Below are 15,651 nucleotides of genomic sequence, written 5' to 3'. Positions count from 1 at the left end.
TTATACTATTTTATACTTATACTATTTGCGGACGTCTTAAGCCAAACGTTCTTCAACGGGATTCATTGTTCGTGTTTCTGCTATTGCTTTTAAAAATAGTGGTATTATGCTATGAAACCGGAAATGCGAGACTCAGAAAGGATGTGCTTAGCAGACCAATCACTGCGAGCGGCTTGCGTTGCTTTGTCGGATAGTCCGAAATTTTGGGCGACGCACGCAAGAGGGCTGGAATTGCATCAGGGCCTTAACAACAGATCTCGCTTATCCACCAATTTTTCAATCTCAATCCTTTGCCTCACAGTTTCAATTTTTGTTTATTTCTCTCATGAGATAACTAAAAGCAATCATGGTTGCTGCTCAAAGATAGAGATCCTGATGCAACTGAAAGTGCCTTTGCTGCTTTTAACTGACGCAGTCCCTCTTGCTGAGCAACCAGCACCCCTTTTTCAACCAACTGCAGTTCAACCACAGCCATTACATTTTACTGAAGCGGTTTGTCACCAAAACCACTTAGATCAATAGCATAGTTTTCTGCAATTTTCAAGAGCTAATCTTTAGTGCAAAGATCCAGAAACCCCTCACGTGAAGCAGCAACAAAGTCCTCTACCGCTGCTGTAATTGACAAGGTCAAAGGCCACAACTAAATCAGTGTTGCCGAGATCAACTAGTGCAACGATAGAGACCGATATGTCCCTCAAACTAATGTGGAAGTCCCTTTAGCTAGAGTGCCTATCCCAAAATAATCTACCTCTAAACACTTAAACCCTAAACCTGGTTAGGCCCCCCAGCGAGCTGGTTACCCACCTGACAGCTTTGGACGGGTACCCGAAACTAATGCTCCCACCACACACCACACAAAACTAAACCACAAAAAAAACAAAAACATGTATCACGTTGCGATACCGACCCGGACAAAACGGGCACACAATGTGTACCAAATATCAAACCTCCCCAAAAGATTTGCATTTCGACAGACGACACTAAACTGGGCTGCACGACCATGACAAAAGAGGGAGATGCACACAACCAAGCAAATTACATTATTTTTCATTTTAATTGTATTATATTTAATTATTATTATTATATGTATATTTGAAAATGTGTGTATATGTACATTATATATATATATATACATATATATATATATATGTACAATATGTGTATATGTATTTATGTGTATATACATATATACACATAAATACATGTATATACGTGTATGTGTGTTTGTACGTACTGAATACCTTATGCAAGCAAGTGAAATTCAACACCAACACTGATTGTGTTCGTAGTGCACCGTAGCCGCGTTGTAATCCACTCCCCACCCTCCCTCAGACTCTTTCACACTGTCCCCTACATGCACTACATCTGGTTGAAACTGGTCTGAGGCAACATGTCAATGTAATGCCAGAGTAGAGTACAATTAACTGTGCCTCCCTTGTTCTTTTTTCACATAATTTTTCAGGCAGAAAGGGGATTATAGAGCCTAAATCTTTTCTTCCAGGCAGCAGACCTCAGTTATGGGAAAATAAAGCATCAAAGTTCCTGAAGAATTTTAGTTGCATTCAGTGTGAAAAACCAGTCTGACCTCTGGTCTGTTCTCTTCATCCCTTCTCTGTTCGTACTCTGCCCCTTGTTCTTTCATCTTCCGTGTGTCTTCTTTGAATTCTTCTTTCCCGTCCGTTTTCTCCACTCCTGTTCTCTGCTTTTTCTTCTGACTTAGTTTCACTGTGTTGCTGACCTGAGGTTATGAGAATTTATGCAATCACATGATGATATAACTTTATGATGCTGCTGCAATGTGACCAAAGTGAGGGAAGAATATGTGTCAGCAACCAACATTGGGCCTGGGTTCATTTAAATGTAATAAACAACACGTCTAGCCGGCTACATGGGTGTTTCTCTTTCTAGAGTCAGGATTGTTTTTAAGTTGCAGCTAAATAAACTTTATATATATATATATATATATATATATATATATATATATATATATATATATATATATATATATATATATATATATCTCCTATTTAATTTTACCAGTCCGTGTTAATGTGTGTTAATGTGTGTTTTCATTGGCAGCTCATCCCCCATACCTGCACATATTTGTGTGGGGTTCCTCAGGGTTCGGTTTTAGGTCCATTCCTCTTTTGTCTTCACATGCATCCTAATAGGAAGAATCATCCAATCTCACATCTATTTTCACATACAGACATGATCTTATCTGTGACTCTCCTTTATCAATAGTTGGCAGATTTAACTCAATTACAAAACTATCTCCAAGACATTAAAGGCTAATCATTCCCTTCAGCTAAATGAGGACATTGTTTTACCCCTCACACCATACCAATTATGTTGTTTAGAAACTGAGTCACCGCCTATGTCAGACCACATCTAAAGAAAGTGGGTGCTATACTTGATGGTTATCAAAGTTTTAGGAGGCAGGTAAATTCCTCAGAAAACATTTACAAAATTAGGCTTGTCCTATCACCATCTCGACTGGAGCCATTCGTGTCAATACTATCCAGGCTAAAATTTCTCTGGCGAACATTTCATGTCGAAGTTGAACTTTAAAGGACCCTGCAATGTTACGATAGTCGTGCATGAACTGTAAAAATGTTTTCCTCCTTTTAGATTCCATTCGGTTAATTATTAACCCATAGTGCTGCCTATGTTTCTGCCTATTCATGCATGACTCTTATTTCCCTTAAGCTTCAATCAACTTTTAGTTTTGTTATCGTGACGGCCAGGCCGATTAAGACTGTTGTATGTTGCGCATGCAGCCTACTGCTTTAATCAATGCTCACCATGGAGAGGACTCCAAGCGGTGCACCCTGCTGGTGCAGTGTGGCGCTATTATTATGACCATCCATCAACCGGTTCAGACTGGACGAATGGCGAGATGTTTATAGAGGGAAGTAGCCTGCACTCATACCCCATCGTCAGCACATTAAGTTTCAGCGAGACCAAGCAGAAGTATATTTCAATCAGTTAATTTAATTGTGTCCATGTTTTTTGTCATTCGTATTTCAACTTTTTAATTGCTCTCTAAGGGGCTGTATGAAACATAACATACAGGTAAAATAGTCATGTGTTCGTGCATGTGTGCCGCCTCCTTATTGACTTTTCAATGACTTGAGAAAAACAAGTACGTAATGGCCACAGCCGCCACATCGCCGTGTGAGCGGAAGGACTCCGCGAGCAGAGCACGCTTCTGATTGCGGCGCGCTCCAGGCGCGCAAGAGGAAGCAGCGCTTTTCCTCCTGTAGCTGCGTTCAAGCGGCTGCTGGACCAGCAAAAACAGCTTTGAACCGGTTTTGTCGCCGGCTAGAAAGCGGTATAAACGGATGCATAATGCGCATTGTTGGAGCAGAGCGCTATATTGACACACGAGTGACAGAGATCGCAGCACGGCAGGCATCCGCGTACGGCGCTTTGTTGTTTGTGTCATTTGTGGTGATTTAGTAATACGGGATTTTTGAATACGCAAACCATCCTACATGGAAAGTTCCCGGAGAGCGCGCAGCTCTGCAGGGTCCTGCTGCTGTTTTTATAGATGCTGAGGTGAGTGTCGCATGTGTTCCTAACAAAAATAACAAGCACAATGTGGCGCGTGTTTGTATTGAATGCATTAGATACCATGAGGAAATACGGTTATGCTTGTTGCTGAATAAAGAAGATCATTTAAAATAGACCGTATTTTTCTTCAGGATATTATTGTCTTTTAATTTGAAAAAAAAGTAGACTATTTACTGTCAACATGCTGTAAGCTTGCTTAATACAAAAACATATCTGAAATGTGAACCAACCGTGCACCAACTCCCCCTATAAGCCGCATTGTAAACAACGCTCGAGCTCAGGGAGTAAGGCTGCCGCAGTGATGTATAAAGTTGCTCTGGGCTACAAATTATTTATGAAAGAGGTCTGAAAAACTTAAGTCAGCATAGGAGACTAGGCCTCTCCCATATGTTTAACCACCAGAGCTGAATCCTAGAGGAGGGGGGCACAAAGCAGTGCAGCTTTCTTTACTTTCCCCACCTCCGAGGTGTGGTTAAATAGAGACGGAACAAAAAGGGCAGTTGCTTATGGGCGAGTTACAGTCAGCCTGTGAGCAGGACCTCACACAGGTGGCCTGCCTGTTTGTCCAGGCGCTGCAGCAGCCTTCCCTGCATCAATGCTTTAAGTAAGAGTATATTTTGAAAGCTATCATAGGTCCTGTTTTAAAAAAAAAAAAAAATACTGTTGTATAACTAACATGTCTTGCACTGATCATTCAATTGTTTTTGCTGTCATACTTACGACTACATGTTTTGTCATTCCCAGGTAACCCTTCTCGGTCAAAGCTGTACAGATCCTGGAGGGCAGCAGTAGCATCAGCACCATGGCTCCATCTACAGAGGTGCTGGATGGAGGCTGGGGATGGGTGATTGTTGTGGCCTGCTTCATGGCCCAGCTCCTGGCCTATGGATCACCCCAGTCAGTGGGCGTGCTGTACCCTGAGTGGCTGGACGCCTTCCAGGAGAGCAAAGGCATGACGGCCTGGGTGGGCTCCCTCGTGGCTGGAGTGGGACTGATAGCCAGTGAGTAGCACACACTGTTATAATGTAATAAACCTCAAGATGGGCCTATGTAGGGGTTATAACAAAATAAATGGTGTTTTAATTAGTTCAGGGTGGGCGCTGATATTGCGGTGAAGTTTCAGAGTCATGTTAGAACGTCTTTTTAGAGTTCATCGAAAAGTTATATGCTAGTAGTAAATTGGTATGTTTGCATTGCATGTCATTACGGGCAATATATCAGCTGACGCGTGTTTTAGGGGAGATACTATCTGAATGGTGCCGAAAGTATTGCACTAAACACTCACCTTTACACCTATCTTCCTGACATTTTTTTATTTCAGTCATTGTACCACATGGTGCCACGCCACTGATAACAGAGCAAACACATTGCTTGTTCAGCGTCTGGACAATACATGCATGCCATGTAAAGAGGAAATACAACCCATCATAAGGAATATGTTTACTACAGCTGCAGGTGTTAAAGAGTTCCCCTTACTGTGATCTTTCAATCGGACGGAGAGAAACGGCAATGCCGTGACAGAAATGGGCACTTTGTGGCTCCCTGAGCAGAGTTGCTGCTATTGATTTTCTAGAAGAGCAAAGCAAGTGCAAGTCATCCATGCTATGAATGTAGGAGGATCACTTAGACCGTAATCTGACCAAAAGGGATGAAAAATAAAGACAGATTGAGGAACAGACGGGGAAGAAACACAGAGACTTAACAAATACTGTATTTTTTCGGGCAAGGTTGCGAGTGTATATGCCTACTTGATACATAAAAGAAAAGAAAAATAGAAAATGTGAACAAACAAACATTTCAGGAATGTCTGGAAAGTATTATATAGTTATGCTCCAAGGCTGTATTGAGCAAACAGGATCAGTGATAAATAGTCTTGGTTGACATTTCCTTCTAGGACAGAGCTCACTCGCCTGGTTTCTTGCTGTCGCAAATAGGTAAAAATCATGACTGGCCTGATCTGGCCTCAGGCCCAGACAAGTCCACAACACGTGTCCCAGCTGTCAGACAGCTGCAGCGCTGCAGGTTCTGTTGCACTTCGCCTGGTTACAGGGATGGAAATGTTAGATGTCACACAGAAACTGTTTGTTATCCAGAATACAAGAAACACATACAATCATCACTATCCCTTGTGCCCTGATTATTTTTGTTCCTCCATCACTCACTTTTTCTATCTATACTCTTTTCTCTCAGGTCCTGTCTGCAGTGCCTGCGTGGACAACTTTGGGGCTCGTCCCGTGACCATCTTCAGTGGCGTAATGGTGGCGGGCGGCCTGATGCTCAGTGCCTTTGCTCCGAATGTCCAGTTCCTCATCTTTTCCTATGGGATTGTGGTTGGTAAGGAAAAACTTGATGATAACCTTGGGATATTTTATTATATATTATATTTTATTATATATAGATATATATTATATATAGATATAGATATATATGTAGTATTATATTAGAATATTTTAACAAAGACATGACTGCAACGTTAATGCTAACAGCCCCGTCATAAGAGGCTTGGGTCTTGTCCGTTTGAGAAAGAGCAAGTGTTCAATGTCTCTCTGATCATGCTGAGCTTCTTATCTCTCAAAAATCTAGTATCTTGTAACAAATTGTTTAATGATTTTAAAGAAGCAGCCTGCGCTGTTGCAAATATGCGACAGCAGAGGCTGACTTTATCCTACATTACCAATTGAATGAATACCATTTCCACTGAAAGTATGTAGAATCACACTGAAATAACCCGTTTAAGTATTGCTGTTTGTATGTTTTAGGGATGGGTGACAGATAAAAAAAAAAAAAGGACATTCTGGCTTAGCCTGATACCCATGTGACCCTTTATTGCCCCTACAGACTCACCAGTGTGCGTGCACGGGCCCAACACCACCTGTTACCGTGCATTAAGTGACAGCTCAGCCGTGCTTAATCCTGGCGAACCCCTCACAGTCAGCACTGCCTTTCTCACAGGCATTGCTGGAGAGGGGATGCCATGCATATTTGAAGACAGTTATTTATATTTAGAGATGCCCTTAGATGATGGCAGTGGCCATCCACATGCAGCTTGTTTACTGCTCACCGTGTTTCTTTTATGTTTTGCTTTTTGCATGGTGCAAGAAACCCTTTGCACGGTCACTGTGAATTTACAGAATTGTGTGCATTGTAAAATATATTTTTATGCACTGAGATACACAATGAACAATCTTGTTATGAAAAGTAGTGAACTAATAGGCATACATCTAGAATTTGGAAGAAATGCAAATAGCCTTCGCACAACATGCACAGTGCTATTGAATGTTGTGTTTTTGTTGTGAAAGTAAAAAGATGTTGTACCTTGCAGCTCAGTTAATATAAATCCTTCTTCCTCTGTCCTTTTCCTCTCTCCACCATAGGCCTGGGTTGTGGTCTGGTCTACGCAGCCACGTTGACAATCACCTGTCAGTATTTTGACAAGAGACGTGGCCTTGCCCTCGGCATTGTCACCACAGGTACTGCCGCACTGCCCCTCTGCCCTGCGCTCACGCTTCATGCTGACTGCTTTCATGTATGAGCTGTTTGGAGCCTTGGGATGCTGAGGTAAACATCTGTAGTGTAGCAAAGGCAGAGTTTTCTCTTAGGTAGGTAAGTCGACTGGTGACCAGTGACTAGAATTAGTTGCACCCAAAGTTTATCTGTAAAGTCCATTATTAAATCCCAAATACTGAGATATTGCGAGGTCTGGATATTCGTAAGTTAACATCCTCCGATAATATTGTTCCTGCTAACCTCCAATAGTTTAACCTTGCTGTAGTGATGTAGTAGTGTACTCAAAGGTGTGTCAGCACACTCTGACATCATTGTTGGGATGGTCAGAGGTGAAACAGACTTGAAACTTTCAACCAGATGTTTGATTTCCATCCTGGTGTTAAGTTACTCATTGTTACTTAATTTACTTTTAAAAGGATTCAAGCTACCATGTACAATCTAAACATTTCTGGCTTTAATTTTCATTATTCGATTTGTCCTTCTCTTCCACAAACACTGAATTTCTGTCTACCTCTGTTCACCCAGGCACAAGTGTCGGAGCGTTCATCTATGCCTCAGCTCAGAACGAGCTGATCGTGCTGTACGGCCTGGACGGCTGCCTGCTCATCATCGGAGCACTAGCACTGAACCTCATGGGCTGTGCGGGCTTCATGAGGCCCCTTAACATGCCAGGGTACTACCTCAAACAGAAGGCCGCACTGGAACGCAACACAGACGTGCAGCTTTTCGAGAAGCCTCCGTTGGATGACCTGAAGATCACAGCGGGTTCCACCTCAACCACTACAGAGAAACCTCTGACGGTGAAGGAGTTGTTCATCAACATTGATGCCAAAGACATGACCGCTCAGACAGAGAAGAAGAAAGGGGGCCTCCTTGCTGGGTTGACCATCATGAAAGTCATCAAGAGTAAGCAGCAGGCTTACTGCAAATACATGCACTCCATGCGCGAGATCATGCAGGACCAAGTCATGGTGGCCTTCTGTATTGCTGTCTTCCTGTTCAGCTTGGGGGCGTTCCCTCCCGTGCTCTTCATAGAGGATGTGGCGCAGAGTGAAGGACTCATTGAAGAAGTTAGTGTCGTTCCTCTGGTATCAATCGGGGCCATTGCCAGTTGTGTGGGTAAACTAGCGCTGGGTATGCTGGTGGACATCAAGTGGATTAATGGCATCTATCTGTATGCCTTCACAATGTTTGCTGGAGGTGTCGCACTGCTCCTCATCCCGAGCACCAAAACCTACCTGGGACTGCAGATCCTGTCTGCCATACTGGGTTTCTTCTCTGGAAACTGGTCTCTCACCTCCTACATCACCACTTCGATTGTTGGCTTGGACAGACTGACACAAGCCCACGGCATCCTCATGTTCTTCGGGGGATTTGGGATCATGCTTGGACCCCCTATTGTCGGTACGAGAGCTTTTCTTTGTTTTGCTACACCAGTAATTATTGATGAGATACAAGTGGAACATGAATGTATATTTTGCCACTGGGAGAAAGGCCATGCTTTCAGAGAAATTTCCAAAATCAAAACGTCGACTTTAATAAGGAAACAGCCTGTCACCATTTTGCTGACTGTTGTATATGCCAGAGATTCCTGCTGACTGTGCTCACATTGTTTTTCTCATCTGTTTCCAGGGTGGTTCTTTGACTGGACGCAGTCATATGAATTGGCGTTCTACTTTAGTGGGTGCTGTGTGGAGTTGGGAGCATTCATTCTCTTTCTGCTCAACCTTCCCTGCTGGAACAAGAAGCACTCGGAGAGCGACAGACCAGATGTCCACTACACCAGCAACTGTGACAAAGTTGCCTCTGTAGCCTGAATATAAGCAACTTTCAGAAGGACTCAAATCGTTTCCCTACTTCCCAGCAACTTTCCTCTTATAGAATACACGCAAAAACCTTCTGGGAGGAATTTTCTTTCTTTGACTTTACAGGAATTTTCTCCTTACTTCTGCTGCCAGGTTCTAATATACCAAAATACTTGCCAGAGGTTTTGAAATACAGGCCTTTCCTCTGTACTTTGCCTGCATTTCTCAGGTTCAAACCATACACTGCAGATCTTTTTAAAGGTTTGACTCTTATGCCTGTGTTGATTTTTATTTTTTATTATTGCCTCATTTTACGAGGTCAACGGAACAATATTGTTCAACTCCCAAATTCAATATTGTGTTTATGTAAACACAGGTTTTCACTTTACTGTAGCTCTGAAAATGAGGCATGGTTCCGTCCATTTTACCTGGGAGAAAAACAAGTGTTATTTTAACATAATAACATTAGAAACCACTCTGCAAATGCACAAAAATCTCCCAGGAATCTTACTGGAACAGAGAATACAGGGATTGGAATGAGGGAGGGAGAACTTTTTGATAACTGTTATTATAGCAACACATTTCTATTTGGTATTTTGGTTTTGATGTATATCTTAATTACACTATCATGTATCTTTCCAAAGCATCAATGATAGTCATTGCCTGTCAACACATAATGCCTGTTGGAACAATACAAAAGCCTTGCTTTATAGATCATTTTTCAGTTCCATATACCTCCTGTTTCTATATCTGACAGACTTTTTGAAGAAGTTATGCTGATTTAAAATATGTTAAAAACACTGAAGAGATCCTACTGTATTTTTAACCTTAACAGCATGTTGATTCTCTTCGTGGCATGATCTCTGCTGGATTTGGACTTTTCCATTATAGTTGTGTGGTATATATATTTATGTTTACGTTGTGTGTGTATGTGTCTGCACACGCATGTTTGCATACCCGCACAGGTTTGTGTGTGTGCATTGTTTGATAAACTTTTGTGTTAGCACTAGTTTGTAAAGTCCTATGTGCTAGTGAGTTTTATACGCACAAAACCGGCCATGGAGCTATATAAACTGTTTTTGTTTAAGTTGGAAGTTGATTATTGTGAGCATAATTGGCTTTTAGAATCACTTGAATATTGTTAAACACACCACGACAAATGTATTTTTGATAGTTTCAGGCATCAGGGTAAATTTGGGACAATAGTGTGTGCTTATTGTGTTAGTAGAAGGTATTCACATGGTGCAGATGAGGTACATCTAGTACTGACCTAGAAGAGACAGTATTGGCTGTCACCTCTTATTTTGTATGCCAGTATTACAATGTGTATGTATGTTATTGATTTACTATAACAGTTTATTTAAAAAGTGCCAATAAAAGATATTTGGAATTATGACAACGAGTGTCAAGGTGTGCCACGTATTCATCATGAAAAGATGGACTTTTAAAAAAATTATTATTATTGTTGTAATTTTTTATAAGACAATAGGTCATACATACACTTAACACCAAGAGGACAAAACTCTCATGGAAGACCGCAACACATTATATAGTCAGGGTATGGGATAGATGGAAGTTAACGGTAAATATGTTGACAATGCTCCCATTAAAACATAACAAAAAGAAACATCTCGACCCGATATGTTATCTTCCACTTTAGCTCCTTTAACAAAAAAGCTGTCAAACTGCTCAACAACGTCTGCTGCTGCGTGTTCCTTTTCCTGGCAACTTCCGCTCCGCACGAGCCACCAAGGTTACGCGTGTGTCACGTGACTAGCAACGTAAACAAACCAACGGTTGGAAGCTCGCCCTCCTCCGTACCGAGAGCCCAAACGGTGGGATGTGAGGGCGATGGCGGGTGTTATTCGTCGCGCGTCGGAGACTTCCCGAGAGTGGTTCATTGTGCCGAGGAGGGAAATATATTTCCACAGTTGAAAAAAAGAAATACTGGAGAGTTTTGTGAGCTAAAAAATGGGAGCAAGCGCTTCACTGTCGCTCTGTGTAAGTTGACCTGCGGGCTGTTATGTTGTGTTGATACGTTCTTCTGGGTTTGTGTGAGCCGGTTCACGTTTGGTATGAGAGTCAGAGCATCGTTTTTTTTTGTTTTTTTTATAGTTTACTTAAAGTTTACTCATCAAGAAACTCAACACAATAAGGACCCGCAGCATCTGTGGCTGTTCTCCACATGTTGTTGCCCGGACTGGCGAGTGGAATGTATTTTTTTTAATAGGTTTTTGCCATTATTTCCTCGCTTATTGCTAATCAACTTTACCTCAAAACATGGATCAAGTCATAAAGTAGACACTTCTAAATGTTCTTAAAATGGAGGAGGGGGTTTGGGATGAATTACTTTTCTAAAACTGTAATCCAGGAATGTGACTCTAGTAGGTTAATGATGGGGCAATATGATTTCTCTTCTTTCCATGCAGAGAGACCCATCCTCAGTGAGAATCCTGAGGCCAGGAGGTGCTAAGGTCAGTCCAGAACCAATTGTTCCCGCCCTGGTTTCAAAGCCTGAACTGTCCACCAGGTGTGTGTTTGGTGTTCCTGTTGAAACACTGAGAGAGCAAGGACAGATGGTTCGAGGAATACCTTTCGTGCTCAGAGACATGGTGGACTTCCTCGATAGGAATGGTGATTGAAGTACACCCTGCTCTTCTTTCATTTATTTTTCATCACATCACTTTCTTCCCGCTTGTTCTCTCAATGCAAAAACAATACTCAAACATGACGTGCGTGTATACTGACCGATTCTTCTGGTTTCTTACGACAGGAATGCACCACAGAGGTCTGTTCCGCCTGTGTGGGTCGGTGGTGCAGACCAGAAAGCTGAGGCAGAGATGGGACCATGGAGAACGGCTGGACTTGGAGCTCGAGGGAGATGTCTCCACTGTGGCCTCGCTCCTCAAACTCTTCCTTCGGGAAATGCCCGTCCCCGTAGTTCCCGAACCCCAGCGCAAACAGCTGGTTCTGAACCTCACAGGTACTAGGAAACTGTGTTTGACTGGCATTTTTAGGTTTATTCAAGCATTCAAAAAGCACATTCAGCTTGATCTGTTATGCCACAATGGGACCAGGTCCCTGTAAAGATATGTACACAATTAACGGTCTCTGATCTTCCATTACGAGGTTAATTGTAGTCGTGATTGTATTTATACTGTTATTGATATTTAGATTTGAGCAAGGCATTGCTCAGCTCAGTCCAAATGTCACCGTGCCTCTGGACCCCCAGAGCTACAGTCCAAGTATTAAACTGCCAATACAGGAAAGTGGTAGAGAAAGAAAGGCCTGTTGTTGACTGAATCGTTTAAAGATGCACCATCAATCGTACAGTGTAGTACTACGACTGTGAGCACCAGACCTGGCTGCTACTCTGTGCCTGTGCTTTGCTAAGAGTTTGTTTGCCTAAATGCCAATGCTAACAGAACTAACCAGTGCACACATTAATGTACCTCGCTGCCACTCAGCCGATGCTCAGAGGGTAAACAGCTTGCTGAGTTTACCGCTGTGTTTTGACACAATTATTTGAAGTGTATTCAAGCTCACTGCTCACGTAACACTACATCGACATTTGTTTTGAAATGTTAGTTAAAGTCTATTTGAGGTCTGGTTGACTGGTTGTAGTAGTCCTTGCAGACACACCTGTAGGCGATCATTGAAATGAATCCATAATTATGAAGTTGTAGACACCAAAACTAATTTTCTGGAGTCAGACATATTCTATTGTTATTTACTTTATGGTCGAAGATGTTCTAGACTTTAATAGCTCTCAGCTATGACTCAGGTCAAATGATTGAAACCAGTTCGGGAAGTTGTGGGATGAATGATATTCTTGTAACTGTGGCAGAGGCTGTATTTCCTTCTCTCACTTCATCCTGTAAAATATGGAGTGGAAAAAGTGGGAGTGAAGCAGAAGTGTGAACACACAAAGTTAAAGTTCTACTCTACAGCATATTATACATCCTTGAGAATAAATGCATCTCAATCTGTGCTAATGTTTTCTTCTCTAAGTAAACAATAGACAACATCAGGGCTTCAACCATTACTTAATGTTATGATTATGCTCTGAGTAGGCAATTCATTATTTATTCTGTTAATTTCAAATTAAAGGTTTAAGTTCATAGAGTATTGTTTACTTTATGCTTGTATAATAACTGTTCATACTTAAACTTAATCTTATACTTTATTACATTTGTCCTACTACATATTTTTACATCTCAGTGGTCGCTGCATTTTACCCATTCGTAGCAATTTAGGAGCAGTGGTCTGCTGTGTGGGGGGTCCTATTGTATTAGGCTGCTTATATTCTTCAATTACATGCACTGTTTAAGGCATAAATGAGTGTGTTAAAGTTCTGTGTAATATTAATCTAAGGCTGGTTATATATGGTGTATTCATAGATACCAAAGACTAGTGATTTAAAGTGCATTTTAGTAAATGCTGTTTTAATGTTTTTGCTCATTTTTAGGATATGCAGATGAGGCAGAGATGAACCAGTCCCTGAGAGAAAACCTTTGCCATCTCCCTGATGGAAACCTCATTATTTTGTCTTTCCTCATCCACTTCCTATCCAGAGTGGCTGCTCACAGCCAATCAAATCACATGCCTGTGAAAAGTCTGGCAACCATCTTTGGGCCTTGCATATTTCAGTAAGTTGCTGTTGTTAATGCCACATTTAAATCCACTCCAGACTTGTAAAGGGACACCAGATTACCGCCATCAAATCTGCACAGCCTGGATCGTCTTAACTCACATGGAGCTCCAGCAGACAGTTGGTTTACTTTTTCAAAATTAGTGAGTTTTAAAAACATATAGCTGGATTCCTCACAAGTGTTCAATTTACAATAACTCAATGACTGGTTATAGGCTTACAGATGTTGGAAAAAAAAAGTTTTTTTCTGCTTCAGTGGCACATTTTTCCACAGCTTTGCCACTAAATTGGGGTGGAGTCAGATTTGTCCAGGAAATGGGTGTAGATTGAGGCTGATAACACAGAGGATGGCACATGAAAAGACAGACCGACATAACTAGAGGTCGTCAAGATACAGTCGGTTGCTCCTCCCCTCCTGTTTACAGTACACAGCTATCACTGTAAACAAACACAATCCCCTGGCAGTCACACTTGTAATTATACTTGTATTGTTTCAGTTATTCCCACAGAGGATGGATGTATTCTGTTCAATCAACAACCTTTCAGCTTTTCCCCCATCCCTTGATCTTCCCAGTCTCATCTACGCCATCCTTGTTTTCTCCGACAGTTAATGACATGCCAGTGGAATGTTGTGTTAGTCACGCTGTCAGATGATCATAGCTAGGGGAGGACGACTTGGTGAGGGGGGGTGTTTTTTTTGTTACAGCAGATGCTTGGCATAAATTGGAGGTGGTTTTAGGTTGCTATAGTTGCAGAGAGTTGGAGAATGTACTGTACTTTCTTTCTGGTTATCAAGGCTGGAGAACAATACAAAGCAGTACAAAGCAACTATTTTGCCCAAAATAGATTTACAGCTGCATTGTTTGTCTGTTTTTTCCTCTTCTAATATTTTAATAATATTGCTGTCAATGTAAAATACAAGTACTTAGTATCAGACATTGTAGCACATGTTCTTTCCATGCAGCATGTGTGGTGTTTTTTTTTTTGGCCCCCGTCCGATAACTCATACATATCCGTCATCCGAGTCCCAACAGCTTGTTGTCCTTGTACGAATGTGTTATGTAATCCACGTGGCAGGCTTCTCCTTTTCTGTTATTCCAGTTAACTTGCCCGTAAAGGAAACATTTTTAATACTCACATTTTTCACTTTCTGGTCCCTGGGGGTATGCTATGTTGAGCTTTACCGACCATGTCTACATGGTAGCCTTACAAAACACCTCAGTGGACAAGATGGTATATTTAAAACAAACAGCTGCTGGAAGGTGAACATATGATAACTATTTTGGTCCGACGTGGTGCTTACCTCCATACTGTGAAAGTAAAATGTAACAGAAACTGCTCAGATTTCACAGTCTGGCTGTTTATTTTTGCCAGTGGAGCATCATTTTTTTCTTGAGTGTAGATTTTGATTTACTGAAAGCAGTCTTCAAGGTTGAAGGTTTTTTATTTGCCATTTGTGCATAGACCAACAGTCCAGACACATTGGAATTTGTGTGCAGGGCTCTCTCAGAATCAGCAGTTTAGAAAATAAAAACACATTATAATAAGAAAGAAAAAATATAAAAACACTATACATAGGGTGGTAATAATACAAGAAAGGTGGTGATATGACACTTTTAGGTACAGTTTTAAAAACAAGTTCTCACAAGATGAGAGGGTTAAATAACAGTACTAAATAGATTAGTCCTGAGTGATGTTCCTGGATTGTGAAAAGTGGGGAAATATTATATTACTATCTGGGAATATTGCACATTTTGAGAGGTGGAAGAAAGTAAAGTTCATCTCCGTTCACGTCTGTGTATGCACCCTTCCACTAGATGGAACCCTTTTCCATTGTATTGACGCTTAATAGAGTACCATTTTGAACATTGCGAAATGTGACGGTGTAGTATTGTTCTCCCCTCTCCTCGTGGTGCAGTGTTCCCTCAGGACCCCGCATGCTGGAGGAGCAGTATGTGAGTAATGCCCTGTTGCTCCATCTTCTGACGCATCAGAAGATCCTCTTTCCAAACCACGGCGATGACACAGTGGCCTCCTCAATCACCTCCTCACCCCTTCCTCCTACTCTATCTGCTCTTTCACACTTTCAGGTAATCCCTGTTTTGTTTTTTT

General features: G+C 41.6%; 2 protein-coding genes and 1 long non-coding RNA gene across 5 annotated transcripts in view; 2 read left to right on the top strand and 1 right to left on the bottom strand.

Moving 5' to 3' along the window:
- Window positions 1-1,475: 1,475 nt before the first annotated feature.
- On the bottom strand, window positions 1,476-4,442 carry LOC137779436 (uncharacterized). The gene is made up of 3 exons (XR_011077055.1): window positions 4,297-4,442; window positions 2,094-2,164; window positions 1,476-1,738 (listed from the first exon to the last, which is right to left on the bottom strand). It is a non-coding gene; the product is annotated as an uncharacterized lncRNA (long non-coding RNA).
- On the top strand, window positions 3,272-10,277 carry LOC137779435 (monocarboxylate transporter 9-like). 2 transcript variants are annotated; one of them, XM_068567149.1, is made up of 6 exons: window positions 3,272-3,561; window positions 4,321-4,577; window positions 5,767-5,910; window positions 6,951-7,046; window positions 7,609-8,487; window positions 8,716-10,277. In XM_068567149.1, exons 2-6 carry the CDS (start codon window positions 4,379-4,381, stop codon window positions 8,898-8,900), a joined length of 1,503 nt encoding a protein of 500 aa, XP_068423250.1. In that variant the 5' UTR covers window positions 3,272-3,561; window positions 4,321-4,378; the 3' UTR covers window positions 8,901-10,277. The 2 variants fall into 2 exon arrangements, with proteins under 2 accessions (XP_068423250.1, XP_068423251.1); XM_068567150.1 differs by lacking the exon at window positions 3,272-3,561 and adding an exon at window positions 4,105-4,180.
- Window positions 10,278-10,682: 405 nt separating this feature from the next.
- Window positions 10,683-15,651, top strand: part of LOC137779558 (protein FAM13C-like) — a 17,527-nt gene continuing 12,558 nt past the window's right edge. For both annotated transcript variants that reach the window (XM_068567472.1, XM_068567471.1), the window contains exons 1-5: window positions 10,683-10,889; window positions 11,318-11,522; window positions 11,662-11,871; window positions 13,357-13,537; window positions 15,458-15,629. In XM_068567472.1, coding sequence (XP_068423573.1) covers window positions 10,860-10,889; window positions 11,318-11,522; window positions 11,662-11,871; window positions 13,357-13,537; window positions 15,458-15,629 — 798 coding nt within the window. In that variant the 5' untranslated portion in view covers window positions 10,683-10,859. The remainder of the gene's footprint in view (window positions 10,890-11,317; window positions 11,523-11,661; window positions 11,872-13,356; window positions 13,538-15,457; window positions 15,630-15,651) is intronic.

The sequence above is a fragment of the Clinocottus analis genome, unplaced genomic scaffold (assembly GCF_023055335.1).
Source record: "Clinocottus analis isolate CAN_PGR_092001 unplaced genomic scaffold, fCliAna1.0.p SCAF_8, whole genome shotgun sequence".
Taxonomy (NCBI): Eukaryota; Metazoa; Chordata; class Actinopteri; order Perciformes; family Cottidae; genus Clinocottus; species Clinocottus analis.
The sequence above is the reverse complement of the archived record's forward strand: the minus strand, read 5'-3'. Positions and strand labels throughout refer to the sequence as shown.